Source organism: Rutilus rutilus (genome assembly GCF_951802725.1).
Source record: "Rutilus rutilus genome assembly, chromosome: 17".
Classification (NCBI taxonomy): Eukaryota; Metazoa; Chordata; class Actinopteri; order Cypriniformes; family Leuciscidae; genus Rutilus; species Rutilus rutilus.
In genome coordinates, this window is record NC_140230.1 from 13222769 (window position 1) to 13250281 (window position 27513).

Below are 27513 nucleotides of genomic sequence, written 5' to 3' on the forward strand. Positions count from 1 at the left end.
TGTGTCCTCCAAAGAAACGGTCATAAAAACCAGACAGTTGCCTTTTTTTCTTCTTTTTGTTGTTGTTGTTGTTGTTGTTGTTAAATCCTTAGTGACTCATGCATGACATCACAATGCAGAATGATGTAGCTTCTGTTTAGGAACCGGGCTTCGCCTACTTTGGGAATCGATGCATATGCTTCACGTCCGTTTACATACAAACACACAGTCAACACAAAGTTTGTATCGTCACAGTGGCTGTAATAGTCAGTGACCATGACGAACAGGAAGACGCCTGTGCAGTTCAAAATTCCATATGGCCTGAGTTGTTCATGAGGTCACTTTCAACTCGGATCAACGTCCATTTCCATTCTCATTTTGTCTTGAAATCTTAATAAAGGATATTTACAGTATGTGGATCCAGGCCCTGTTCTATTCTCCCCTTGATATATAGTGAAAAGAATTGTAGGCAATGGAATACGTATTTTAAATCAGAAATTATGACATGCTTTATTATAAAAAATAATCAACAAGAACCGATCCTGCAAGTGGCACAAGAAATACAAGTATGAGTCGCCAACAGGACTGAAGGAAGGAAAAAAAAAACTTTACTGTAGTGTTTTTCTAATGATTAATTTGAGGTTATGCTCCTCTCAATAGTAATTTCTTATGAAAACAAGCTAAAGATAATTTGATCCGAGGTCATTTAATCTAGATATTTCAAAATCCTAAAGGCAAGGTTTTACTAAACCAAAGAAAACAAAATAAAATGGGAAATGTGGTATCAGAATTCTGCAAATACAATGGGAAGTGTGACTTTGTGTCTCATAAAACATTACGTTTCCAATCTAAAAGGCATCTGTCCTTCACCCAACCAATGCAAGTGCAAAAAGGTTTTTCAAACGTTTCTCTCCTTTAAGCAGCTAATCAAATCTCTAGACACACAGAGCTCACAGAGTAAGTCTCCGGCTCAGCTCAGAGTACTGAGGTCCAGTGCAAATATCTATAAAGTGTTGTATAGGACTCCAGAGCACAATGACAGACATCATGCATGCCAAACGACACACAGAGAAGGAAGCACGCTATGTTACAATCCAGTGTGAAATATATCCGCGGATGAAAAAGCTTGTTTCATTACACTAGTGAGGGCAAAAAATAAGGCAACACTTTATTTTTGACGGTTCCTTTTGAACATTCTGTTGACTATAAGTAACATTGCAACTATATGTCCATAGTGTATTAGTAAACCATCTGCAAAATATCTGCTAACACTTTATTGTGATGCTCCCCCAACAGACATTCTACTGACTATAAGCAACTTTGCAACTCCATATAAACTTATTCTAACCCTAACCCTACTAATACTCGACTAACACTCTAACTAGAGTTAGTAGACATGTCGGTGCGACGTTAATTATAGTCAACAGAATGTGTTAAAGGGACCGTCAAAATAAAGTGAAACGAAAAATGATTTTTTTAAACATTTAGCAAAATCTCCTAATAACCAACTTGTGACAGTTCGTACTACTTGAATCAAAATGGGGTTGGGATGTGATTTAATCATTTATAATTAGCTTAAGAACAATAGGATAGTCTGCTGTCAGGCAAAGGCAAAACAGCATTAAAATTGAAAATCAAATCAATCTGTCATTTTCATTTTTCTTGGTTCCAGAGTTGGTGTAGCATTTTGGCCTTTGTAGAGCACAAGTATAGTGTATATATTTGTACACTTCCATTCAAAAGTTTGGGGTCAATAAGATTTGTGTGTATTTGTGTCATTGGTTCTTTCCTTTGAATAAGCTAATATACTGTGTGTTCAATTTAAAATAAATAAATTGCTCAAGAGTGACAGTAAAGACATTTCTATTTCAAATAAATGCTGTTTTTTAACTTAATATTCGTCAAAGAATCCTGAAAAAAATCTATTACCGTTTCCACAAAAATATTGACTCTTTTCAACAGTTTCTTGATCAGCAAATCAGCACATTAGAATGATTTTGAAGGGTCATGTGACACTGAAGACTGGAGTAATGATACTGAAAATTCAGCTTTGCATCACAGGAATAAATTACATCTATATTTTAAAATATATAAAAATAGAAAAAGGTTATTTTAAATCGTTACAATATTACTGTTTTTGTTGTATTTTTTTTATCAAATAAATGCAGGCTTGATGACTAAAAGGTTCTCGCAAAAACATTAAAAAACTTTACAGACCCCAAACTTTTGAACCCTATGCACTTGTCTTTATGTGTATTTGAGTCTATGAGGGCTTGAATACCTTGCATATAATATAAACAGCAGACAGAATTGTGTAGATTGTGCAGTGGCTTGTTTCAGTTGAACGATTTCCACATTTCACAGCCCTGAAACACTGAACTTGTGTTCCACCTAATAGCGTCAAAAACTTTCAAAATGTAGTTGAAGAGGAAAAGAGAATTTGTGTGGTCAAATCACATGGATATCTTATGGTAAGCGTCTGTGTATGATCTGAAGTTCTGGAGGGCATGGAAAAAGCTTATGTTACTGTCTATTTTACAATTATATATTTCGTTTTTTTTGTAGTTTTCTTAGAAAATAATTGTATTATTATCATCATTATGGTTTATTAACTATAGTTTATTGTCTTTATTTTGAATAACGAGAGCCATCACTCTTTGTAAAAGCATGCACATATTTAACCGAAAGTTCTTCATATTCATCTTCCTGAATTACATACCTCCGTCTCTATCGCTCCATTCTTGGTGAGTTTTCCTCATTCTCTCCATTCCCAGTCCCAAGGAATTCCCAACTCCAATCTGTACCTTGCTTTTTCAGACATCCATAATATAAGGCTTAAAAAAATCATAATGTTCACGTACGCAGTGCAGCAACTGTCAGTTCTGCTTTTCCATTTTGGGTTCGAGCAGTCACTTGAATTTCAAAATAGTGTTTGATTCCTGAAATAGGAGTTGATATTGTTTGATTATGCTGATTGAAATGTCTGTCAAAACCAGCTCCGGTCTCTCGCCGGCCACTTAGTTGGTTGCTGTGATGTCTACAGGCAAGGATTCTGACTCCTCCTCCTTTTCTTCAAGCTCTTCAATTACAGACGGTGAGACATCAGACGCCTTTCGCTCTGTGATAAAATCTCCAGGGGCTTGACCTGGACTGCTTCCTCCCATTGAGGTCACTTCCTCTCTCTGCGTCATTGGAGATGGAATTAATGTCACTGGTTCTGGTTCCATACATAACGTTATATCTTCCTCCTGGAAAAGAGGCTGGACATTAGTCTGGGTATGTGTCATTTCATTAAACGAAATTGCAAAACAAATGTTTTGTAAGTTTCCAAACAGGTTTTGTTATGGGACACTAAACAGCCCAATGTTAAAATTTCTATTATTACTTGTAGTAGTTCAGTTAAGTCATTTTTAAGTTGTTACCCAAAAAACATTTTTTGTTTGATCGACCCTAGGGGTGCGTTTCCTGTACAACGACAAACTTGCTGTTTAACCACCACAGTCTGATGCATCATTGGAGAAATTGACTAGCGACTGGTTCCTGAAAACGTAGTAACATGGTTGCACCTCTTTCGTTTGAACTACATTGTTCAACAATCAGAATCAGAATGAGCTTTATTACCAAGTATGCTTTCACATACAAGGAATTTGTCTTGGTGACAGAAGCTTCCAGTGCACAGACAAAATCATGACAGCGACAAGACCGATAATAAAAAGTAAAATAAGTGAATAAATACAGTATAAATTCATAAAATATACACAAAACAGACATATATGTATGTACAGGTATGTTATATACAATGCAAGGGAATGGGAATAAGAGGTATGGTATGCTAAATAAATATAAGTATAAAATGAGATCGACAAGACCGGACAACAGGTGAGTGTGGATGGTGAGTATATGTAGAAGAGGTAATTAGGCAGTGACAGGTGCAACTGGTTAGAACTCAGGTGATGGTGAACGGATGGGAGGAGCAGGTGCTGGTGCTGAGGGCATATTGGCAGAATCTGTGACAACATGTTTATTGCCCATGTGGGGGCATTTAGTTGTTCATGAGGTAGATGGCCGGAGGAAAGAAACTTTTCTTGTGCCTGGCTGTACAGAGCTCTGTAGCGCCAACCAGATGGCAACAGTTCAAAGAGGAAGTGTTCTGGATGTGAGGGGTCCAGAGTGATTTTGCCAGCCTTTTTCTCACTTTGAATGAGTACAGTTCTTGGAGAGTGTGAAGGGGTGTACGGATGATTCTCCCAGCAGTCCGCTGTAGTATTCTGAGGTGTGATTTGGTAGCAGAGTCGACAGTTACAGAAGTGCAGAAGACAGACACTATGACTGCAGAGAAGAACTGCTGAAGCAGCTCCTGTGGTAGGTTGAACTTCCTCAGCTGGCAAAGGAAGTCCAACCTCAGCTGGGCGTTTTTCACAATTGAGTCAATGTGACTGTTCCACTTCAGGTCCTGAGAGTAGTGCCCAGGAACCTGAATGACTCGATGGTGAGTGGGGGGAGTGTTTGGGGCTTTCTCCTAAAGTCATCAATCATCTCCACTGTTTGGAGCGTGTTCAGCTCCAGGTTGTTGTGACTGCACCAGACTGTCAGCTCTTTAACCTCCTGTATGTAAGCAGACTCGTCACTGTCCTGGATGAGGCAAATGATTGTAAGGTCGTCCGCAAATTTCAGGAGCTTGACAGAGGGGTCTTTTGCTGTGCAGTCATTGGTGTAGAGGGAGAAGAGCAGTGGGGAGAGCACACATCCCGGGGAGCCACCAGTGCTGATGTAGGACGTCTCACTAGCTGTTGCCTGGCTGTCAGAAAGCTTGGTTTTAGTCTTAGTTTGGTCTGGAGGAGTGTTGCGATGATGGTGTTGAAAGCCGAGATAAAGTCCACAAACAGGATCCTAACATAAGTCCCAGGTCTGTCGAGATGTTGCAGGATGTTGACTGAATCATCCACAGATCTGTTTGCCCGATAAGCAAAATGCAGGGGGTCAGGCAAGGGTCCAGTGATGTCTTCAGGTGGGCCAGCATCAGTCTTACAAATGACCACAGATGTTAATACAACAGGTCTGTAGTCATTCAGTCCTGTGATTTGGGGTTTCTTTGGGATGGGGATGATGGTGGAGCATTTGAAGCAGGAAAGGACTTTACATAGTTCCAGTGATCTATTGAAGATCTTTGTGGAGATAGGGGTCAGCTGGTCAGCACAGGATTTGAGACAGGCTGGTGAAACGCCATCTGGGCCTGGTGCTTTTCTTGTCTTCTGTTGCTGGAAGACGTGGGACACATACTTTTCACAGATTGTAAGTGCAGGAGGGAGGGAAACATGGTTGCTGAAGGTGTTGATGAATGCATGGAGAGAAGGTCAGAACGGGTGTGGAGTGTGAACCAGTTTTTTAAAAAACTCATTCAGATCATCAGCCAGTTGTTGATTCGACACAGTGCTGGGGGATAGTGTCTTGTAATTGGTGATGTCTTTCAGGCCAGATGCAGGGTCATTGGCTGAAAACAGTTTTTTCAGCTTTTCAGAGTATTTTTCTTAGCCACTCTGATCTCCTTTGTCAGTGTGTTTTTGGCCTGATTATACAAGACTCTGTCCCCACCTCTGTAGGCTTCTTCTTTGGCCTGATGAAGCTTTCTGAGTTTTGCTGTGAACCATGGTTTGTCTTTGTTGTATGCTGAATGAGTCCTTGTAGGAATGCAAATATCCTCACAGAAACTGATATATATTGTAGCAGTATATGTGAGCTCGTCCAGATCGATGGCAGCAGCTTCAAAAATACTCCAATCAGTACACTCGAAACAGGCTTGTAATGCCCGCTCCATCCAATGCCCATCTCTTTACAGTCTTTACTACAGTTTCAGATGATTTAAGTTTCTGCCTGTAGGTCAGTATGAGATGAACCTGATAGTGATCAGAGAGCCCCAAAGCTGAACAAAATGATATATGCATCCTTTATTGTGGTGTAGCAGTGGTCCAGTATATTACTGTCCCTGGTAGGACATGTAAAGTGCTGTCTGTATTTTGGCAGTTCACAGGATAAATTTGCTTTATTAAAGTCACCAAGAATGATTATAAGCGAGTCTGGGTGTTATTGCTCCATGTCTGTGATCTGATCCTCCAGCTGTTGCAGCGCTGCGTTCACACACGCTTGTGGAGGAATGTAAACACTTCTGAGAATGAACGAGGAAAACTCCAGCAGTGAGCAGTAAGGCTTACAGTTGATGAAGAGAACTTCTAGATCAGGACAGCACATCTTCTTCAACACTGTTACATCTTTACATGAAACATTTTCGTTGATGTAGAAGCATGTCCCACCGCCTCAGATTTTCCCTGCTCATTCTGCGTCAAAATCCGCTCTGAACAGCTGGAAGCCTGGCAGATGTAACACGCTGTCCGGAATGGCTTGATTCAGAACCAGATTTCCATGAAACAGAGCAGCAGAGTTTGAAAAGTCTTTATTTGTTCAGGACTGGAGAAGAAGTTTGTCTGTTTTGTTGGGGAGGGAGTAGAGGTTTGCCAGATGGATGCTAAGCAACGCGATTCTAAAGCTACACTGTCGAAGCTTGACTAGCGCGCCGGTTCGCTTCCCATGCTTGCAAACCCATTTTGCGTGGTGGTGTGCACAGTAACTTTGGCTCCACTTCCGAAGATGCACGACTTCGAAGCGATTATGACCAAGCAGGTACGTCTTTACCAGCATCTTACCAGAACCCAGTTTGCGCTTGTCTAAACGAATTGCTTACATTTTACAAAATGAGCCTACCCTAGCAGAAATAATCCATTTGAATGAAAATAAAGGTCCATGTTTAATAAAATGTTCATGAAATTAAATGAAAACGTTTGATTAAATTAGAAAAGATTTAAGAGATTGATGTTTTACTTAGTTTAATACTTATGTTCTCACGTCCATATATTTTGTTGTCACAAGTAATAATCTCAAGGTTTACTGGGTTTTACATGATTCTTTGGTTCATTTGAAGTGTGGAATTGTTGAAGTATAATAAAAACAAATATCATATGTGTGCATTACTTCTCATCGCGGCTTCCTGATGGTTTAGAGGACAATTAGAGTCTGCCTCGTCACTTCAAAGAATAGTGCAACGGTGAGCGCATCAAGTATAAACTCCTCGTCCGTTTGGAGAGGTAAGCGCGCAGTCAGCGAAGGCTCGAGGTGCGGAGCTAGACGAAAGTAATTTAGAGCGCTTGAGCAGCGCCGCTGCCCCTCCAACTATATTGTCTAGCAAAATGTCTGAATAATCAAAAACCAATGATAGATTGGGTGGTTTGTACTGCCGAATGTTCAGCAGTTTGTCCCTGTTGAAACTGACTGCAGGAGAATAACTAAAGACAGGATCATCTGCGGTGCCAGTATAGGACTGTCGTTAATGACATCATGCGAAGGTGGTGGAAGAATAAGTTCTGTTAATTGATCGATTTGAGGTCACAATTAATGTCATGCACACTCTTCAAAAATGGCACTGTTTGATATGTTAAAATATATAGATTGAAATGGATATATATTTAAAAGGAATGAAAGATATATAATGTACAGGCCGAGAGCATATTGGTGATGATGGAACTTGCGAATTTATTTGACTAACAAACCAGCAGAAACACTGATTCAGCCTTAGTCTTAGTTTGGGGCTGGGACTATGCTTTTGCCTGACCAAAAGTAGATAGGTGGAGTGTTTGAAAAACCTGTTTGAAAAGTCATTTTTGCAGTTTCCTATTAGCACAGAAATTACACACTTCAGCTTTAATGCTGGAAAAGTTGTACACAGCAACTCATACCTGACTGCAACAGTGAGAGGAGTTACAGAAAATGTAGTCAGGATTCATACTTTTCTAGCTGCTGACAGAAATAGATGTTTGTTAGGTTTTAAATGGTAAATCAATAGATTCAGTATGCTGTTAAAAAAATAAGACAATATTTGGATCAGCGTTATTTTATCATAATACTATTATAGTATTTATTATTATTTTGAATTAACTTTTATTTTTCCAGTTTTTCCATTCTTAGTTTTAGTTTAAGTTTTAGTTATTTTGTTATATGCATGTTCCATTTTTATTAGTTTTAGTTAAAAAAAATGAATTCGTTTTTGTGTTTTAACATTTCTTTTTAGCTTTTTTAGCTTTTTTTTTTAGTATTTAAAATTAGTTATTGTATTTCAGTTAGTTACCCAGGCAACAATTTAAGTTCCCTATCAGTCAGTCATGTTCGACGTTATGTCTGAACTGAACTGACGAATTGGGATCCTGCCTGAGAGTAATGTGAATTTCAGATTGTTCATGCGCTTTGCATTCGAGCGACGAGCATATCAGTACAAAGTCCTCCCCTTTGGGCTGTCCCTGTCGCCTCGTGTCTTCCCGAAAGTCATGGAGGCGGGCAGCCCTTGTTCCTATGAGGGAACATGCCGGTCGCATTCTCAACTATCTCGACGACTGGCTCATACTGCCCCACTCGCGAGAGCAGTTGTGTGAACACAGGGACCTGGTGCTCCAGTACTTCAGCCATCTGGGGCTTCGGGTCAATTGGGAAAAGAGCAAACTCTCCCCCGTGCAGAGGATCTCTTTTCTCGGTATGGAGTTGGATTTGGTCAACCAGACAGCACGTCTCACGATCGAACATGCTCAGTCGGTGCTGATATCCCTGAATTCGTTCAAGGGCAGGAGAGAGGTTCCACTGAAACGTTTTCAGAGGCTTCTGGGGCATATGGCATCTGCAACCGCAGTCACACTCGGGTTGCTTCATATGAGACCGTTTCAGCACTGTCTTCACGGCAAAGTCCCGAGATGGGCATGGCAACGCGGCACGCACCCAGTGACAGTCACCCCAGCTTGTCACCAAACTTTCAGCCCATGGTCAGACCTTGTGTTTCTACTGGGAGGGGTTCCCCTAGAACAAGTGTCCAGGCATGTTGTTGTCTCAACAGATGCCTTCACCACCGGCTGGGGTGCCATGTGCAACGGGCGTGCAGCCTCGGGCTCCTGGACAGGACCTCACCTGCACTGGCACATCAACTGCCTCGAGTTGCAAGCAGTATGGCTTGCTCTGTGCTGCTTCAGATGCCTGCTACAGGGCAAGCATGTGCTGGTCTGGACGGACAATACTGTGGCCGTTGCGTACATCAACCATCAATCAGGGTGGTCTACTCTCCTGTCGCATGTCGCAACTCGCTCGCCATCTCCATCAGAAGCACTGCGGTCGCTTTGCGCCGTTCATATTCTGGGCGAGCTCAATCATGCAGCCGACAAGCTCTCACAACAGCCCACGCTCCCGGGAGAATGCCGACTCCACCTCCAGACAGTAAAGCTGATTTGGAGACACTTCAGGGTCGCACAGGTAGACCTGGTTGCCTCTCCGGACACGTCCCACTACCAGTTGTTTTACTCCCTGACCGAGGCGACCCTCGGCACGAATTCTCTGGCACACAGCTGGCCTCGGGGGCCTATGCACGTATGCATTTCACCCAGTGAGCCTGCTCGCACAGACACTATGCAAGGTCAGGGAGAACGAGGAGCAGGTCTTGTTAGTTATGCCGTACTGGCTCAACCGGACATGGCGGGATACGTGTGTTTATCTGCTCCACAGGTGAGTTCCCCAACCGGTGAACCCTGCCACAGCACTCTCGGCAGTTAGAAGGGGCAGAGGTGTCCAACGCTAGGTCTAGCACTTGTGTGTATGCCCAGAAGGTCCCTGTGCTAGACTAGGTGACCATGTGTTGTGATTCCTCTACGGGTTATCCCACATGTGTTTTCTTCAACGGTGCGGCTTCCCTGTCGGCGAGCATGTGTCTTTCCCTTGGCAGAGCCCGCTCTGCCTAGCTAGGCTGAATCTACCACGGAGACCTTCCATATGTAGCACTGCCCTGTTAGCCAGTCCATATGTGTAACTCTACATGTAATATCCCTGTGGGCAGGATGTGGTCTCCATAGCGTCCATTTCCATAGGTACGCTTTGCCAGTGTTATCCAATAGTCTCACTGTATGGGTCAGAAGGAACAACAGTGATCAACCTCCTCCTAGTCAAGCCCTGTCCCGTCTTCCGCCCTGGTAGGTTGCTGTCGTTGTCGCAGGGCACTGGAAGGGGCAGCAATAGTGGCGCTTTGGTAGGATCCCAATTCGTCAGTTCAGTTCTGATGTAACATCGAACGTGACTGACTGATAGGGAAGGAGGGAACAGAGATGTTACATTCCATCGCCACAATTCCTGTACCACTGCTGAACGGCTGGTACACACCATCTCGGCTCCACAGCGCAAAACTTAAAATGTGCGAGAACAAGCACGCTTCCTTATATACAAATGCAAATCTCATGCCAATGTCCATTGGCTCATTTAGTTTACACTCGAAGGTGATTGGGGTCTCAGGCGAGATCCCAATTTGTCAGTTCAGTTCTGACATAACGTCTCCGTTCCTTCCTTCAGAGAACGGGGGTAACATTAGTAACCTAGACGTTTTTCATCTAATATTTCTGTTTTATTTATTTCAGTTTTATTTCAATTAACAGAAACAATTTTGTATCGTTTTAGCTTTAGCTAACAATAACATCACGGATTTAAGGGCCAAAAGACAATGCCGTTTTGGGGGCCTGAAAATTCTTTTAAAAATGTTTTTGAAAAAAAGGATACAGTTATCGTCTCTGTGTAAACTACAAAACCACGAATTTGTGAAAAAGGTGATGATGTGCGCATGCGCATTATGTGTTCTGTCTATATATGCATAGTGTTTCTTTACAAATTGACATCGCCAACTACTGACCTGGCATGAATAATACAATCGTAATACAATCGTTTCGCCATTTGTGTGAACAGGGATTATTTTGACAATGTTGTTGCCTGTACGCAGAAAAATGCAAAGGAAAAACTTTTCCATCTTCTTTGTTGTGTAAACATACCCTCAGACACTGTATAATTGTCTGTCATGTGCATAATCATGTTCATAGTTAATGTGATGAACTACCCCTGTGATATGTGCTATACACTCTGCTGTGGCGCCTGTGTGAACGTGAGGAAACTGACTTCATACATCCACTAAAAATAAGTTAGTTTTGAGAAAAGATCAAACATCAATTGTTTGCAGATATCACTTGCTATTTTACTTTTAGTGCAGTGACATTTAGATATGTTTAAGTGTGGCATAAGTGTCATTTAAGGGCCACTTCACTTCTTTCCCACTCACTTTGATCTCTTCCTCCTGGGCTTCCAGTAAAGGTGAGTGATCTGTCGTCACCTCCTCTGTGGGGACTGTTAGATTTCCTTCTACTGTTACAGGCATGCTCATGTAGCCCATCATGTCTGCCTGATAGGTCTCTGTCCCCACTGTCCCCCACAGATCAACTAACGGGGGATGAGTACGGGAGGGCAGGCTGTGGATGGTGCTGTTGGGAGTAGCTTGTAAAGAATGAGTGGCACTGTGTAGTCTTTGATCCAACATCTGCAAATAGAGAGGAAAACAGCTCAAGTTTCCATTGCAGTAACAGAGCACAATAGTGAAAGCCCACTCTTTCAGCTTCCTTTGTTTTCCCAATCATTTTCTCAATTCAAAAAAATCACTATGAGTTATAAGCTAAGAACCAAAGCAAAGAGAAACCCAAATTACAAAAATCGTAAAAATGAAAAAAGATAAAGTACAATATTTAAAATTATTTTTATTATAAATATTATAAGGATTGATTTATGAATCTCATAAAACAACAGCAGTGAGATAATTGAATCAGCAATTATTAATAAAACTATTGCCTTAAGGCAATTTTTAGTAAAAACAATATATTTTGAAAAAAGTTAATTGTGAAATATATATATATACATATATCACAATTTACTTTTTTTGTATATATATATATGTATTATATTTATATGTGTGTGTGTGTGTGTGTGTGTGTGTGTGTTTATGTCATCATATTTAAATTTTCATTATCTTACTCTATCATTTTGTCCTGTTTTCCAATAAAATAAACTCTATATTTTTTTAAAGCAAATACATTCTTGAGAATAATTTTAATTTAATTGAAAAGTCTACTTTTAGATAAAAGTAAACAAAATTAGTGAGGTTTATGCTTAAATTAAAAAACTATATTTGCCAATACGTTTATTTGTCTTATCCTATTTTCAAATATGTTTTCCAATTAATTTGTAATATTTAATGGGAATGGGCATTCACTGTTGAGAACTTTTGGCATGATTTATGTTTCCATAGTAACATTTAAACATTAAGGTGAAATCACAGTGACCAATGGCTTCTACGACAGCATTTATCAATATTTAACAATCAAAGAGCTTTTGCTAAGTCTGTCTTAAAGTTTATAACGGAGAAAAATGAATGACTTTCAGAACCCGACTTGTGCTCTTTTGTGGTTGAAAAAACAACAACATTCCCCCCACCCTCCCTTTGCAATGGCTGATGGGATTTGTTGTATTAGATTCCCCATTTGCTCCAATGAGACCTCAATTACTGTGACGATCAATGGCTTCTGGTTAATGGCTGGATGATGGAACATGATTAAGTTTTTACTGCTCTTACTGCTGATACTAAAGCTGTTGTTGAACTGACCACCGGGACTTGTGCTATTTCAACACAAACATGATTCTGTAGCCAGCAGAGCAAGAGATGTTGTTGCAGAACACGCAAATGAGCTAATTGGAATGGTAATTTTGTACCTCACCTGTTGATACATTTGTATCTGTTAATGATCTGTTGCAGCACAGCCTTATGGGAGACTTATGTTAATGTGCCAAGAACTATTTTTGCAGAGGCATATGGAGGATACATTTTATGACTCCTCTGTTACTAATACAGGAGATGATGGTGCAGAGACTTATTTAATTCCTGCTTTCATGCCACACGCATAAGCAGTGCGTAAATGATGAAGGCTCACATTTTACTTTCACTCTGACAGTGTTTCGGCTACAAAGCTACGGTTCTGTACAAAAAAAAAGAAGTGATTTCTGGGTTTCCACATTGAGAATTTCATGGGCATAAATGATAAAAGGGTCATTTTGTTGATTGAACTAAAAAAAGAAAAAGACTTCTAAAGCATTTATTAATCTAAGTTGAATTACTAATACATTATTAAAATCAATAGTTGTATATTTTAATATTTAATTAACATGAGCTAACAAGTTGCATTTTTATCAATTAACGTTAAAGGGACTATGTGTAGCTTTTTAGGTATTTTATTATCTAAAATCAATATTTTTATTAATAAATATGCCCTCAATGGTGTACAAATACCTATGCCAATGATCAGACTAATCCTCGTAAACGAAGAATTTATTATCTTTATATACATGGGACGGGTAGGTCCACGGAGGCTTCCATGTAGTTCCGCCATCTTGAAAAACTATAATAGCAGAGAGGGACAAAAAGTACTAGGCCAACGCGTTTCCACAACGCGTTTTCGTTCAGAACCAGCGTCACGTGACTGAAGCCAGCAGAAGCGGAGGCGCAGAGCAGTGAGAGGCGCAAGTTTAAAAGGCTGCACTGCACGGTTATTTATACACCGTTCATTCATACATATGCTGAGTCACAGGATGAGTCGAAAAAGTCCAAAATAGACCGTAAAAGGAAACGTGACCGGAGATTACAAAAACAAGGGTTAATGTCGGGATAGCTAATGCAGGAGAAAGCTTTCAAAAGAGACCCTGAAGTTGCCTGCTTTCTTCTCGACAGGTAAGTCAATGTTACAATGTTTTTTTTCATTGCTTGGTTGTGTACTTTATTATATAGACAGTAGAATATTTATAGTTAAAAGTTAAACAGGCTCTTTGATGAATAGCAGCTATTGAGTAAAGTAACTTTAGAGAGGGCTCTGATGATGATGATATCTAACAATGCACGTACTTCAAAAAATATAACGAGTAAAGAAGCTATTACTACTAATTACCATAGTTAATGTTTTTCACAGTCAGTAATTCATACTGTAACATTCTTTTTTCATTGTTTCACGTTTCAGTTTGTTTTAAATAACAAACCTGTTCACCCGAAGAAAAACTCGAAGTGCTATTATAAGACATCCTGTCATAGCTTTTTAATACATAACGGCTATCGTAGATGCAACGCGCATTTGAAAAAGTGAGGCGCTGGGGAGCATTATTCGTTTGAATGCAAAATACAGTTTCACCACTAGATGGGAGAAATTCCTACACACAGTCCCTTTAACAATGATGAATAAATACTGCAACAAATGTATTGCTCATTGTTAGTTAATGCATTAGCTAATGTTAACAAAAGGGACCTTACTACAATAAGGTGTTAAAAAAATATAAAAAATTAAGCATTAAGAAATAATATTTTTTCTTTTCAAGAATTTCAATTTTTTTTCTTTATTATGATAATGTATCACTCTAACATTTTTGACTTTATGCCACGTAAAAATTATCCAAATTAATTTTAATTCAGATATGATAAACATTCTGATTACAGAAGTGTATTGATTCAGTGAATTTGCATTTTTTTTACGTATTTTTTAATAAATTAATAATTCCGGACACAAAGAGTGTCGTGATTTTGACCTACCAACACGTCTGCACCTGTTCATGTGGATGATGAAATAAATATGCACATCACTGCTTATGTGTGCAGCGTGAAACAGGCCTCATGGGAGTTGTAGTTTTATGACTCACCTGCGACTGTTGTTGATACTGCAGGAGCTGCTGCTGCTGGTATTGTTGCTGCAGGTGCTGGAACTGATGTAACTGGTTCTGATAATGCTGCTGTTGCTGTTGGGACAGGAAGTGAGCTGCAGTACTTGGGTCATATCCGCCCTCAGTCCCGACTGCCATGACATATGAACCAGTGGCAGGAGAGGCCACACCTGACTGTTCATTACTAATTGGCTCCCAAGCATCAGAGGAAGAAAGGCAGTAAAGACCCTGGGAGACGTAGCTGTGGGGCCAAACCTCTGCAGAAGAATGGTGCACTATCTGGTCTGTAACAGCAGATACAAGAAAGAGAGAGGGAGAGAGAATGAAAAATGAATTCTGTATATTTTTCTCTCAAATTTGAATCTTAGATCATTTGTCACACAGCCTGTGCTGATCTGAGTTGGCGTCTGGTGATTATTACACGGGTATTATAAATAAATAAACGGACATGAAATATTGATCTGAGCTTGAATTCTTTTATTATGTTAGAAGAAAGAGAACCCAGAGTGACATGAGAGAAATGAGACTATAGCACAGCTACAGTATGAAGGAAATGAGTTGCCTGGGTTTAATGGTCAAAATGTCATGACTGACCAATCAGAATCAAGTATTCCAGAGAGCCGCCATCAATATTACTGATGAGTGTCTTACAAATAGGTTAGTTATAATGAACCTCTTCAAATGAAAATAATATATTCTTTAGTCACAAAAGTATTCAAAGTAAAATCAATCATTTTGTTTTAAGTTTCATGATTTGGCCGCTTTGATTCACTTTAATATTATAGTCAAAACTCTTACAGTCCGAACTTTTATGATGCTTTGATTGGACAGAATGAGCAGATGTTAATTTATTTGAGCCCACATCCATTGCAAAGCTTTGAAATTTCCATTATTTTTTCTTCGAATCAAATTCTGAGACTTTTCAGCCTATGCAACAGCAAAATGATATCTGATTATAAAACAATGTTGAATAATAATAACTGCAAATCCTATTTCTGTCGTTGAAATCTCTGGCTTTAGCATATACCCCATGGCCATCATTGTGAAATTAAAATGAGTGTTCACTCACTTCACCCTTCCGGCAGTGCAGAAATGAGGTTCTTTATTTACTGAGGAAATGGCTTTTGTAATGTAGCATAGCAACACACACTCGTACACAGACTGCCCACTGAGTTTATTCTTCTCTTGCCCTTTCTCTCTCTCTATAGACCTTCTATGGCAACATCCTAACTGGAATGGACCCTCTTAAACGACTGATTTGTGCTCAACAGCAACCAACTTCACTCACAAATGATTGCAATACAGGTGACTTATGATGAATAATGCAACACTATAAACTATTACTATACTAACTACATAAATAAAAATAGCACACACGGTTTGGGTAAAATAGTCATTTTTATATTTTTTTACATTTAAAATTCTTATTGATACTTTAATATAATATATTTGTATTAAATGTTGTGTTTTGGTTTTGTTTTCACTCTGTTCCCTGTTCTGCTTTGCCTGAGTCATGTTCCCTCGTTAGCTTTCCTGGTTGTTAATTAATCCCACACCTGTTTCTGTTCTAGTTAATTATCTCTCCGTGTATTTAAGCCCTTATTTAAGACTTGTTTATATCTCCTGTGGATTTTATGTGCGATCGTTGAGTTTATTAACGACAATTTCCTTGAATCTCCTGTGCCGTGCGTGTTGTAAAGCCACACCATTTCGTGAATATAATATAATGTTTCTTGAGAAATCAGAGTTACAGAATGATTTCTGAAAGATCATGTGACACTGTAGACTGGAGTAATGATGCTGAAAATTCAGCTTTGCATCAAAGGAATATATTCAAATTAAAACAGCTATTTTGAATTGTAATCACATTTCACAAGTGTTTACCGTTTAATTCATATTTAATAATAACTGTTTAAATAAATTCAAATAAGCAAGCCTTGGTTATAATAAGAGATTCCTTTAAAAAAACTAATTTAAATTACAGACCTTTGAATAATACATATAATACATAATGTTTTATAGCCTACAGATCATTTTTTACTCTTTATCTGGTGCTAGAATTCGTTACATTCTTTTATTTGAGCAGATCGGCTGGCAACAATGCAGGTAAAAACAATCTCTCTTTTGGATTACTTAATATTCGATCACTCTCCAACAAAGGGCCTCTGGTGTACGATCTGCTGTCTGACCGTAAGTTTGATTTCCTCTGTCTAAATGAGACCTGGGAGAAACCCGCGGATTTCCTGCATTTTAACAACTGTTCCTCCAGGGTGTGTTTTTGTCTGTAAACCCTGTGCCAATACTCCATAAATATAAATGAAAAGTATCCCCAGTTAACCGTGTCTACATATTCTTCATTTGAATCCATTGCCCTAAAAATCAATGTGGCAATCCCTACTATTCTCACTACTGTGTACCACCTTCTTCTATTATAATTATGCTCAGTGAGTTTAACATTCATATAGATTAAGTCAGTAATACAAGCACAAGTGAATTCCAACTTAAAGGCTGTCATTTGGAACGACTGCATGCCAAATCCGGTCTTTGGCATGCAGGTCTCTCATATATTCACTCTCAATTTCTCTTGCCTTACCAGGGTATACCCGTGACCACAATGGGAGCTAGAACACTCTCCCCCTTGATATTCGCAATAGTGATAGTCTCTATACTTTTAAATCTTGTCTCAAGACTCACCTTTTAACTCAGGCCTTGGGTGTCATGAAATGCATTATTATTATTATTATTATTAGATATGTTCCATATGTTAAAGATGAAAGTACCAACTGGATTTACAAAAGCCTTTTGTTCAAAACCCTGAAATAGTTACAGTTTTGTTACACCTCTGCCTTAGCATATAGCATAATTATCACATTATCTGTCTGTAACATGCAGATGGCTTTCATTGTTCTGAGCTCTCATGTGAGTCTGTAAGGCTGTACTGAACTGTTCAGTGGATTAGTTCTTGTTCTCTTGAGAGTCACGGGTCCCTGACCTTTAGTTATTCATTTATTCAAAACCCAATGTGCACTGCATTCCAAATAAGCTGCAATATAGTAATCCCACCCTCACTCTAGGGGGCTTTCAATATAAAGTTTTCTTTAGAAAGAAACCTTTTAGCATAGGCCTAAATAAATAAAAAACAAAGGAAAAGGTCTAATTAGTCAGGGATTGCAATAATTTCCTCTACACATATTTGAGCTGAGATGGCAAAATGGGCAAAGTTGTTGAAAGAAAGTGTTTGATTGCAGTTGATGACAGCAAGTTGCCTGAATAATTACAGCACTCATCAGGGCTCACAATGTGACACGGAAGTTTTGTCACTAAATTGATTTAATTCCTAAGTTTCCAGCCTAAAGCACAGTGGGAAGAGGTACGATTATTCTCTGAGCTTGGAGTGCATGCTGGGAAATGTAGTCAGTACCTCGGCTGGTGATGCTTTCCTGGTTGGCCTCGCTCAGGTGGGCTACGCTCCCCTGATTAGATCCCACGCTTGTGCTCTCCCCATCCATAGAGCTCCAGGCCATCAGCGTCGCCTCAGAGATCGCGAACTGCTGAAGCACACCTGACACGATTCAAAATGCACGGTTTTAAAGTAAGAATCAGTGAGAACACGGCAGTTTCATTTTTTAATTCATATTGTGTATTGATACTTGTTGTCTGTGTCTTGCAGATGCTAATGATGCTATACTGCTATTCAGCAACTGATTGTGTATTTTAGGCTCATTATAATATTACTGTTTTTTGACTACTATTAATTTGACCCTTAACACCCTGCTGTATTAAAGCCATTATTTAGTAATTTATCTCCCGGTTTCTTAAAGGAACTTAAAGGAACACTCCACCGTTTTTTGAAATAGGGCTTATTCACCTTCTTTCCTACATTTAGATAGGTGGGCAAATGCATTTTTGTCTCAGTGCATGCATTGTTTTAGTTTGACAGGGTCTGCGCTAGCTTAGCTTAGCATAATGAATGGAATCCTTTGTTGCCAGCTAGCATGTCCTGAGTAAAAGTGATAAAAAAAAAAAAAAACCCACCTAATTACTTCTTGTAGCCTGCATATTCACAACAAGTACAAATAGCGATGCAGATTAACACTAGGTGATTTCCTATGCAGATATTGACTTGGGACTATATTAGGGGGAAGCACAGGCAAAGCACTGCTACTTGGGCGCAGAGATATCACGCCCAAGTAGCAGTGCTTCGCCTGTGCTTCCCCCTAATATAGTCCTTAATATATAAGTCAATATCTGCCTAGGAAATCGCCTAGTGTTAATCTGCATCGCTATTTGTACTTGTTGTGAATAAGCAGGCCACAAGAAGTAATTAGGTGTTTTTTTTTGTTTGTTTTTTATCACTTTTACTCAGGACATGCTAGCTGGCAACAAAGGATTCCATTCATTATGCTAAGCTAAGCTAGCGCCGACCCTGTCAAACTAAAACAATGCATGCACTGAGACAAAAATGCATTTGCCCACCTATCTAAATGTAGGAAAGACAGTGAATAAGCCCTATTTCAAAAAACGGTGGAGTGTTCCTTTAAAGGAGAACTCCGGTCAATTTTAACATTGAGCTCATTTTTTTGTACATTTGGAGTGCTGTCAGTACAGAGAACAACGACAAAAATCGGTGTTATCCTCGTTTTAAAACAGTAATCGATTGTCGAGTTCACGCGCATAGGTTTAGTACCTATGATCACGCGCGTGAACTCGACAATCGACTACTGTGGACTTCGACCGAAAACAGGATGTAAATACAGGTATGTGTATCTGGCTGAATAAACATCATTTTTATTCATATCTTTGACATCTACTGCAGTCAGATTCACCCGCGTTCACTCCGAAGGAATCACTCACATGACCTGTGCACTTGTAATGACACATCAAGGACGTTAAGAGGCTAAAAGCAGGATTAAAACTTGCCCCATTGAAGTCAACAGGGTGCAAATTTTAAAAAGAGGATAACACGGTGTAGGCAACAGCGATTTTTGTCGTTGTTCTCTGTATTGACAGCACTCCAAATGTACCAAAAAATGAGCTAAATGTTAAAATTGACCGGAGTTCTCCTTTAAGTCTAGTCCCAGACTAAAATGCATATTTGAGCTGTTTCAACTGAAAGCAACTTGCACTGACATATCTTAAAATATGTCATTGTTTTGTCTCAAGATGCACACCAGCAACGTTTTTTTTTAAGGTAGTTAAATGTCCTAACTTAATTTAGACCTAATCCTGGCTTAATCTAAGCCCTGTCTGTGAAACCAGGCAAATATAGATTAAGATACACTATGATTAAAATGAGCATTGTTCACAAGTTTGGGGTCATGTTTTTGTTTTGTTTTTAAAGAAAATGTGTACTTTTGATTCAGTGATTAAAAGTGACAGTAATGACTTTATATTGTTTCATACAAATTCTATTTCAAATAAATGCTGTTCAGATATTAAGAAGCACAAGTGTTTTCAGCTTTGATAACAATACATATTAATAATAATAATTTCTTGAGCAAAAAAACATCATATTAGAATAATTTCAGAAGGACCATGTGACACTGAAGACTGGAATAATGATCAGCTTTGACACAAACAGACTTGAATTCCATCAGTTATTCTCACACCTAACCCTTAATCTCTGTCACCGGACTGTTGAAATACTATAAAGGAGCCTCATCATCTCAGATATGGTGTCATGAATAAGAAATAGCGGCAAACCTCCCAGACACATTCCCAGCATTCTCATAGTCATAAATAAGGCATGATGATGCATTCAGGTAGCAGGTGCACTTATAAGGGGAGTGCAATTTCTCACACCTGATGCTGTACGAAATAGCAAGATTATTCAACACAGTAGCCTACAGCATCCTAAAGCATAATGGTTCACAACAGAAGATTTATGAAAGGTGCACTCAGTATTTTTGTATATTGTGCTGATAGCCGATATAGCAGTTGTAAGGGATAGTCACACTGTATTAGTGTTAAGCACTTTTGAGACAGAATGAATTGTAAGTTACATAGAATATATTGAATTTTTGTGTAATTACATTTTGTTTAGGTAAATATGGAGCAACTTTAACAAATGTTTAAAATGTTTTGTGGCAATTAAAAATGATGTGACCATTTTATTTATATCCTTAAATAAAGGAATGCATAACAACTCTCTAAATTACTTGCAATATACTGTACAGTATATTGATTAAACCCCCTTAAAATGACAGTCACCTCAAAAAGGAACATTTCATAATCATTTATGTATAAATATATTATGCATTCCAAATATGTATGATGTTCTTGGTTTTTGTTAAACATAAATTTTGAAGAAAGTTGGTAACAAAACCGTTTCGGTTCCCATTGACTTCCGTTGTATTTTTTGTCCATACAATGGAAGTCAATGGGAACCGAACATGTTCGGTTACCAACGTTCTTTAAAATTTATTCTTTTATGTTCAACAAACGAAAGAAAATCATGTGTTTACCACATTTACATTAACACATTAATAACTATTAATGATAATAGTTATTTAAAGGAGTGTAATAAAGGGTTAAAAATAATAAAAAAGTAAGCCATGATTAATTTTGATAACGACAGTGTCGAACAACGATTCACTAGTATAGATGTAAAATCTAGTAGCTGCCTACTACTCAGCATGTAAAAATGCAGTAGTATAGCTTATTTTTGAGCGCTAGATTTTGCGTGGGTCTTTCTCTCAATCATGTCTATATGCGTCTCTGACCTGCAGCGAAGCGAGCCTCCTTCTCTCCGTCACTGAGGTCGCTGTATGCGTCATTCTCCAGCTTGCGCTCTTGTTGGAGGTGCAGACTGGAGGTGCGTGCCCCTACTACGCCACCCACGCCCACCGTCTGCATGCCCCAGTTCTGCCACTCGATCATGTGAGCCACGCGCCCCTGGGCCATCGCTGTCGGCTTTGTCACCTTGTCCTTCATGGAGCGAGACACTCCTGAAGTGGACGAATAGACAGAGGGTGGATGATGGGATGAGAAGACAGTGAGAGGAAGACGTTTTTTTTGATTAGGGAGAGAGGGAGGGGAAAAAACAAGATAGAGGAAATTAAGTCAAATAGCTTTACAGTACAAGATCGCATCTGCTCATAGACTAAGTGCTGCGTCCGAAATCCTTACTGTATAGTAGGTACTACATTTGGTTTGAAACTTACTTTGCAATTGTTAAAAAAGTACTTTTCGCCTACTATAGTAGGCATATTCGGACGCAGCGTAGGTACAGGGGTTGATGTAACATGGAAATTGGGAATAGATTAGCATGCTCAGAGGTTGTGCTAAAAATAATCATGACCTGTTTGCTGCTCTTAAGGTCTGAGTTATAAAGTACCTGTCATTTTCTACTATCTGTTATGATTGTTTTAGTTTCACTGATTATTATACAGAAGTATGTCATCCACTGGCCGAGTGGTTTTCAACCCTGGTCCTATACACACTGCTCTGCACATTTTCTATGTCTCTCTTATCTGACACACTCAGGGGCCGTTTACATGACACTGTTTTCAACTAAAAACTGAAGACTTTTTATGCGTTTTATGCGAAAAATGGCGTTTTGTGGGCCTGAAACTCAGGGCCTGACTTTTGAAAATCAGGTATCAAAGTACGTTTTTGAGAACAATGCCACGAATTTGTGAAAACGGTGACATCATGCGCATGCACTGTAAAAAATTAACTTTGCTGCCTTAAATTTTTTAAGTACAATCAACTTAAATTACATTAAACGGACTTAATTAGTTGAATCTTGTATAACTTATAAAAAAAAGTTGAAAATTGCTTAAATTATTTTGATAAGTTAAAGCAATGTAAAAACATATGTTGTCATAACTTATTGATACAGTGTGAGTATTACGTGTTCAGTCTATGCGTAGTGTTTCTTTACAAAGTGACATTGCCAACTACTGGCCTATCAACAAAATACAGCATTTGTACTAGTTTTCGTGGATCTGTGTGGACGGGGATCGTTTTGACAACGTTGTCGTCTATACTCGAAACCGCAAAGAAAAAACGTTTTAGTTTTTAGTACATTCTTGTCATGTAAACGTACCCTTAGTTCAGTTCATGAAGCTGATGATCTGAATCAGGTGTGTTATAAAAGAGAGACATACAATTTTTTGAGTGATGGGTCCCTAGGACCAGGATTGAAAACCACAGATATAGGCTAACCAGCATTAATATTTTGTTTGAGGAAATGAAAATGACTTTGATAATTGAGATGGTTATGGTATGGAGAAATAAATAATCAAGTTTTAGTGACTATGGAAAGGAGTGGGAATTTGAAATGACATCCTTCCACACTAATGAAGCACACAATAATAGCCTGAATCGCTCTCTTGCATTTTCTCTTTTATTAGTTTCAGCTTATTCAATGAAGCTACATCTGTAATAGACTAAACCTGGGCTGTAACAATCTGTTTAATAACCATGAAATCTGTGTGGAGAACTTATATAAGATACTGAGAAGGAAAAAAATCAATTGCTCTTTGCTACTTGAACACTTGAGTCTGTATTTGTTTAACCCATGCATTACTGTAAACATACAGAGCTAATTCAAAGATTTCTCAAGCTCTTAGGCTATACCTGATGAAATGATGAACATGAATTATTAAAGTTCAAGAAGAGGATCTTTCAGAGAAGGCTACACAATGCACTGCACATAACTACAAAAACACAGATACAGGAGTCTGAGAAACGACAATACTAAAAGACAACACACTGGCTGAATCTCCGCACTTCACTCCACAAGCACTTAAAGGAGAACTCTGGTCAATTTTAACATTGAGCTAATTTTTTTGTACATTTGGAGTGCTGTCAGTACAGAGAACAACGACAAAAATCGGTGTTGCCTACACCGTGTTATCCTCGTTTTAAAATTTGCACCCTGTTGACTTCAATGGGGCGAGTTTTAAACCTGCTTTTAGCCTCTTAACATCCTTGATGTGTCATTACAAGTGCACAGGTCATGTGAGTGATTCCTTCGGAGTGAACGCGGGTGAATCTGACTGCAGTAGATGTGAAAGAAATATATAAAAAATGATGTTTATTCAGCCAGCGCACATACCTGTATTTACATCCTGTTTTCGGTCGAAGTCCACAGTAATCGACTGTCGAGTTCACGCGCATAGGTTTAGTACCTATGATCACGCGCGTGAACTCGACAATCGACGTGACCTGTGCACTTGTAATGACACATCAAGGATGTTAAGAGGCTAAAAGCAGGTTTAAAACTTGCCCCATTGAAGTCAACAGGGTGCAAATTTTAAAACGAGGATAACACCTTGTAGGCAACACCGATTTTTGTCGTTGTTCTCTGTACTGACAGCACTCCAAATGTACAAAAAAATGAGCTCAATGTTAAAATTGACCGGAGTTCTCCTTTAACATACAAAAACCTTCCGCTCCCATCAACCACTGCTTAGGATAAAATGGAAAGCCATATGACAATGCATTGTGGGAAGCATATCGCTTATCTGTGAGGGATCTATTCTTATTTGGATCTTGGAATTCACCAATGGCACGAGCCATTGGAGAGTGTTGTAAATGGAAACGGGTGGTGAAAAGGGAAACCCATAAGGGTCCATGTTGGCTCCATCTCCTCCAACTCAGTCTGGAGTCAACATGGGGTCATTTTACCATTTGACAGGACAGACACACACCTGACACACCTGTCAGAGAGGACTTAGCCAGAGCGCCGATTCCATAGGCGTTGGAGTTCCGCTTCTTCAGCCGAGGGAGGATTGAGGTCGTGTCCTCCATGGACAACTGAAATGAAGGAAGGCATTCAAGAGAGAAAAATGGGACAGAAAACAGGAAAGGTGAAGAAATAGATGGTTTTGGTGGAGCAGGAGGCGGCCAGAGCAGAAATGAAATGCAAAATTTTGAGTGTGGCATTTTATGGGAAGGAAAGAGGTGACAAGAGAAGTTGGGTAGAAAGTTAACACAGTGGTTGCTAGAGGTTGTGAAACTACATTTCCCAACAGCCTTGATCTCTGTCCATTTGCATGGTGGGAAGTGTAGTCTTTTGTCAGTTGCATCCGCAATAAACTACTAACTACTAAAGCACACCAACAAGTCATCGCAAAAGAGAGACAGATCCAACGAGGGAATGGGGTGTGAGATAGAAGACATCTACTGTGATTCAGAGGAAATAACAAAAGGAAAGGAATGGAGGAATGATATTCACAACACTTACATTGATTCCTTCCCATGAAAAGTCTGTTCGGCCATGCTGAGAGAGAGAGGAAGGAGGGATGGGGAAAGAGAGGGATGGGGATAGACAGAGAGAAAGAGGAGAAAAGAGCAAGAGAGACGGCCACAGAGAAAGGAGGAGAGAGAGGGGGATCGTGACAGAACAAGGCATTTTAAAAACATGTGAAGTTGAAGGAGAAATAGAGAAATAAAAAAGAACGGAAAATTGAAACCAATTTTTGGTCGAACTAACAGTGAGGTGGAATAAAGCTGTGATTAAAGGAATAGTACAGCCAAAAAAAAAAAATCAATTCTGTCATTATTTACTCATCTTCAGTTTGATCCAAATCTTTCTTAGTTCTTTGAAGAACAAGAAATGCATAAGAATGTACTAGTCGCTGCACTTACAATGAACTGAAACTGAAGCTTTCAAGTATCATAAAAGCTGTCCATACAACTGTCTAAAATGTCTTCTGCAAGATGATATACCAAAATGTATTCACTGATAAACTTCCTTTCCAGTGACCAGATCACTGAGATGAACAAGAACTGGACCAGTCTCATTCAAAATGGGTTTATCAATTGATTCATTAAAAAGATCAGACTCAAAAGAGAAGTAAATTGGACATTACTAACGTTTCTCATGATCTTTTATGAAGGCGCCAAAGGAAGCTATAGTGGATGTCAAGATTTTCAGTGAATAATTACTTATTTTTTTAACAAATTTTGGTCTGTTCACACAAAGATGAGACATAATTGAAAGCTTCAGTCCATGTTTATTGTCATAGAATGGAAAAGAGCAACCGGACGTTTATTTAACAATTTCTCCTTTTTTTGTTAAAAAAAGGGGCTATTGGAATATGAGGGTGAGTAAATGATAAATTTTTGTTTTTGGGTGAATGTTTCATTTAATTTAGTTTGTTTTTATGTCCTATCAATGACAGAGTTTGATAGTGGCAAGGGAATAACTAGATTTTAACATCTGTGAAAGAAAATACGACAAATATGATAAAATATATATATCACAAAGGTGATGGCTGAGTTTATATGTGGTTGCAAAGTTATTTTGAATTGTTTCGTCAAATTGTTATGGAGTAGTTAGTAGCATGTTCTGGGTGGTTGTTAGGTGGTCCAAGTCAGAAAAGCCTGTCTTAAAGTCTATGACATCTTGGTCCCTAGATATGGCTCAAGTCTACGAAAGTTTTATCAGTTTCATTATCTGTGAAAAATCACACATCCGATTGTTTAGAAAAGTAATAGCACACATCTCTCCTCGACAAGCCACAAGATTTGACGTATCATTCACGTCTGCAGCAGAAACGGTGCAGGATGAGTTACATGCCAAAGTTTAATACTTAAGGTTTAGGATTTGTTCAAATCCCTAACCGTAAGTATGAGCAATAGTAATAGTGAAGTTTGCTTTTGGCAGACAGACAGGAGCATTCTAGAAAAAAAAAAATCTACATGGAAACCTACGGCCTCACACCCATTGCATAGACAGACCATTGCAGATAAAAGCAAAAGCTTATGCTGAGAGCAAGATTATTCCTATATAGCCTATAAAAAGAAACTGTTGTATGGTTGTTTTAACAACACTGACGCAGTAATAAAGAAAGCGAACACCTGTAGTCAGTCTGTGTTGCAGTCATGGTGGGGCAGAGAGTGAATACTGTAATGGACTGTTGAGTACAGTCAACTTACTATTTTTACCAGTGTCAATGGTAAAGCGATACACTGAGGTTCAGGGGCTGAGATCACTCCCAGAGAGCTGTGCTTACTTGCTACAGATGAGATGTTTTGTATTTCTAGCACAAAAGCCTGAGGATATTTTGTCGTTTTCGACAGAAGCTTATATGTAGCGCTTAAGGGGTGATTTGCTGTCAGTGCTGTCATGGTATTTGTGGATTGAATTAGATGCCGAGTAATATGAAGTCAGAGCAATGCTAACATTATTGGAGAACTGTTCAGAACTTTCTGAAGAACGGAAATTTTAAACAAAAAAATCTAAATGAACACTATTTTCTTTTCCTGATCCACAGATCAGCATGTTGCTCCAAATGAAAAAATAAAAATAAAATTAGCTTTCTTCAAAATGATAATTATAGCCTATCTCGGACACTGAAAAATATTCGGTGTACCAGAATTCGGAATTATTATAATTTTTCTGTAGGTTACATTGTTACACCAGTAGGCGGCGACACATGATTGTCTTTATAAATCAGTCATTTGAATCATTAGAGGTGCATTCCAATCAACAGGGTCCCTACAGAGTGTTCACTGCTCCCTACTCCCTGAGCAAGGGATATCCGTTAAAGTGGACTTCGCTCATTCGGAACGCCCTGCACCGTCAGCAAAGAAAGGCAACGTAGGGGTCACGCAGATTATGATATAGCATAAATATTGTAATTACTTTACTCTCAAATTTAAAATCATATACAAAACACACATTATAATAAATATAATCAAAACATTGCATTAAGGCCCGATAACGATAACTATAAAGATGACGATAAATATATAGTAAAAATCGTTCTAAATTTAAAAGAATAGCAGAGTTCACACCACAACTATAACGACAATGGCACATAGAAACAATAGTTGGAATCACTTTCAGAACGATTTTATCCAGCTGATAAACGATAAAAACATTGACAGCCAATCAGAATCCATCTCGCTTTAAAGAGCTTGAGCATTTAAAGGGCCGGA

General features: G+C 38.9%; 1 protein-coding gene across 3 annotated transcripts in view; it reads right to left on the minus strand.

Annotated features, from left to right (window-relative positions):
• Nucleotides 1-37: 37 nt before the first annotated feature.
• The window catches only part of fam131bb (family with sequence similarity 131 member Bb), a 51897-nt gene continuing 24421 nt past the window's right edge, over nucleotides 38-27513 (minus strand). The window contains exons 3-9 of one of the 3 annotated variants that reach the window (XM_084385562.1): nucleotides 24812-24847; nucleotides 24285-24381; nucleotides 21339-21563; nucleotides 18038-18178; nucleotides 14596-14900; nucleotides 11153-11407; nucleotides 38-3227 (exon numbers count right to left, since the gene is read on the minus strand). In XM_084385562.1, the coding sequence (XP_084241688.1) occupies nucleotides 2997-3227; nucleotides 11153-11407; nucleotides 14596-14900; nucleotides 18038-18178; nucleotides 21339-21563; nucleotides 24285-24381; nucleotides 24812-24847 (1290 nt within the window). In that variant the 3' untranslated portion in view covers nucleotides 38-2996. Of the gene's footprint in view, nucleotides 3228-11152; nucleotides 11408-14595; nucleotides 14901-18037; nucleotides 18179-21338; nucleotides 21564-24275; nucleotides 24382-24811; nucleotides 24848-27513 lie in introns of all 3 variants that reach the window. The other 2 variants (XM_084385561.1, XM_084385563.1) reach the window with 2 other exon arrangements.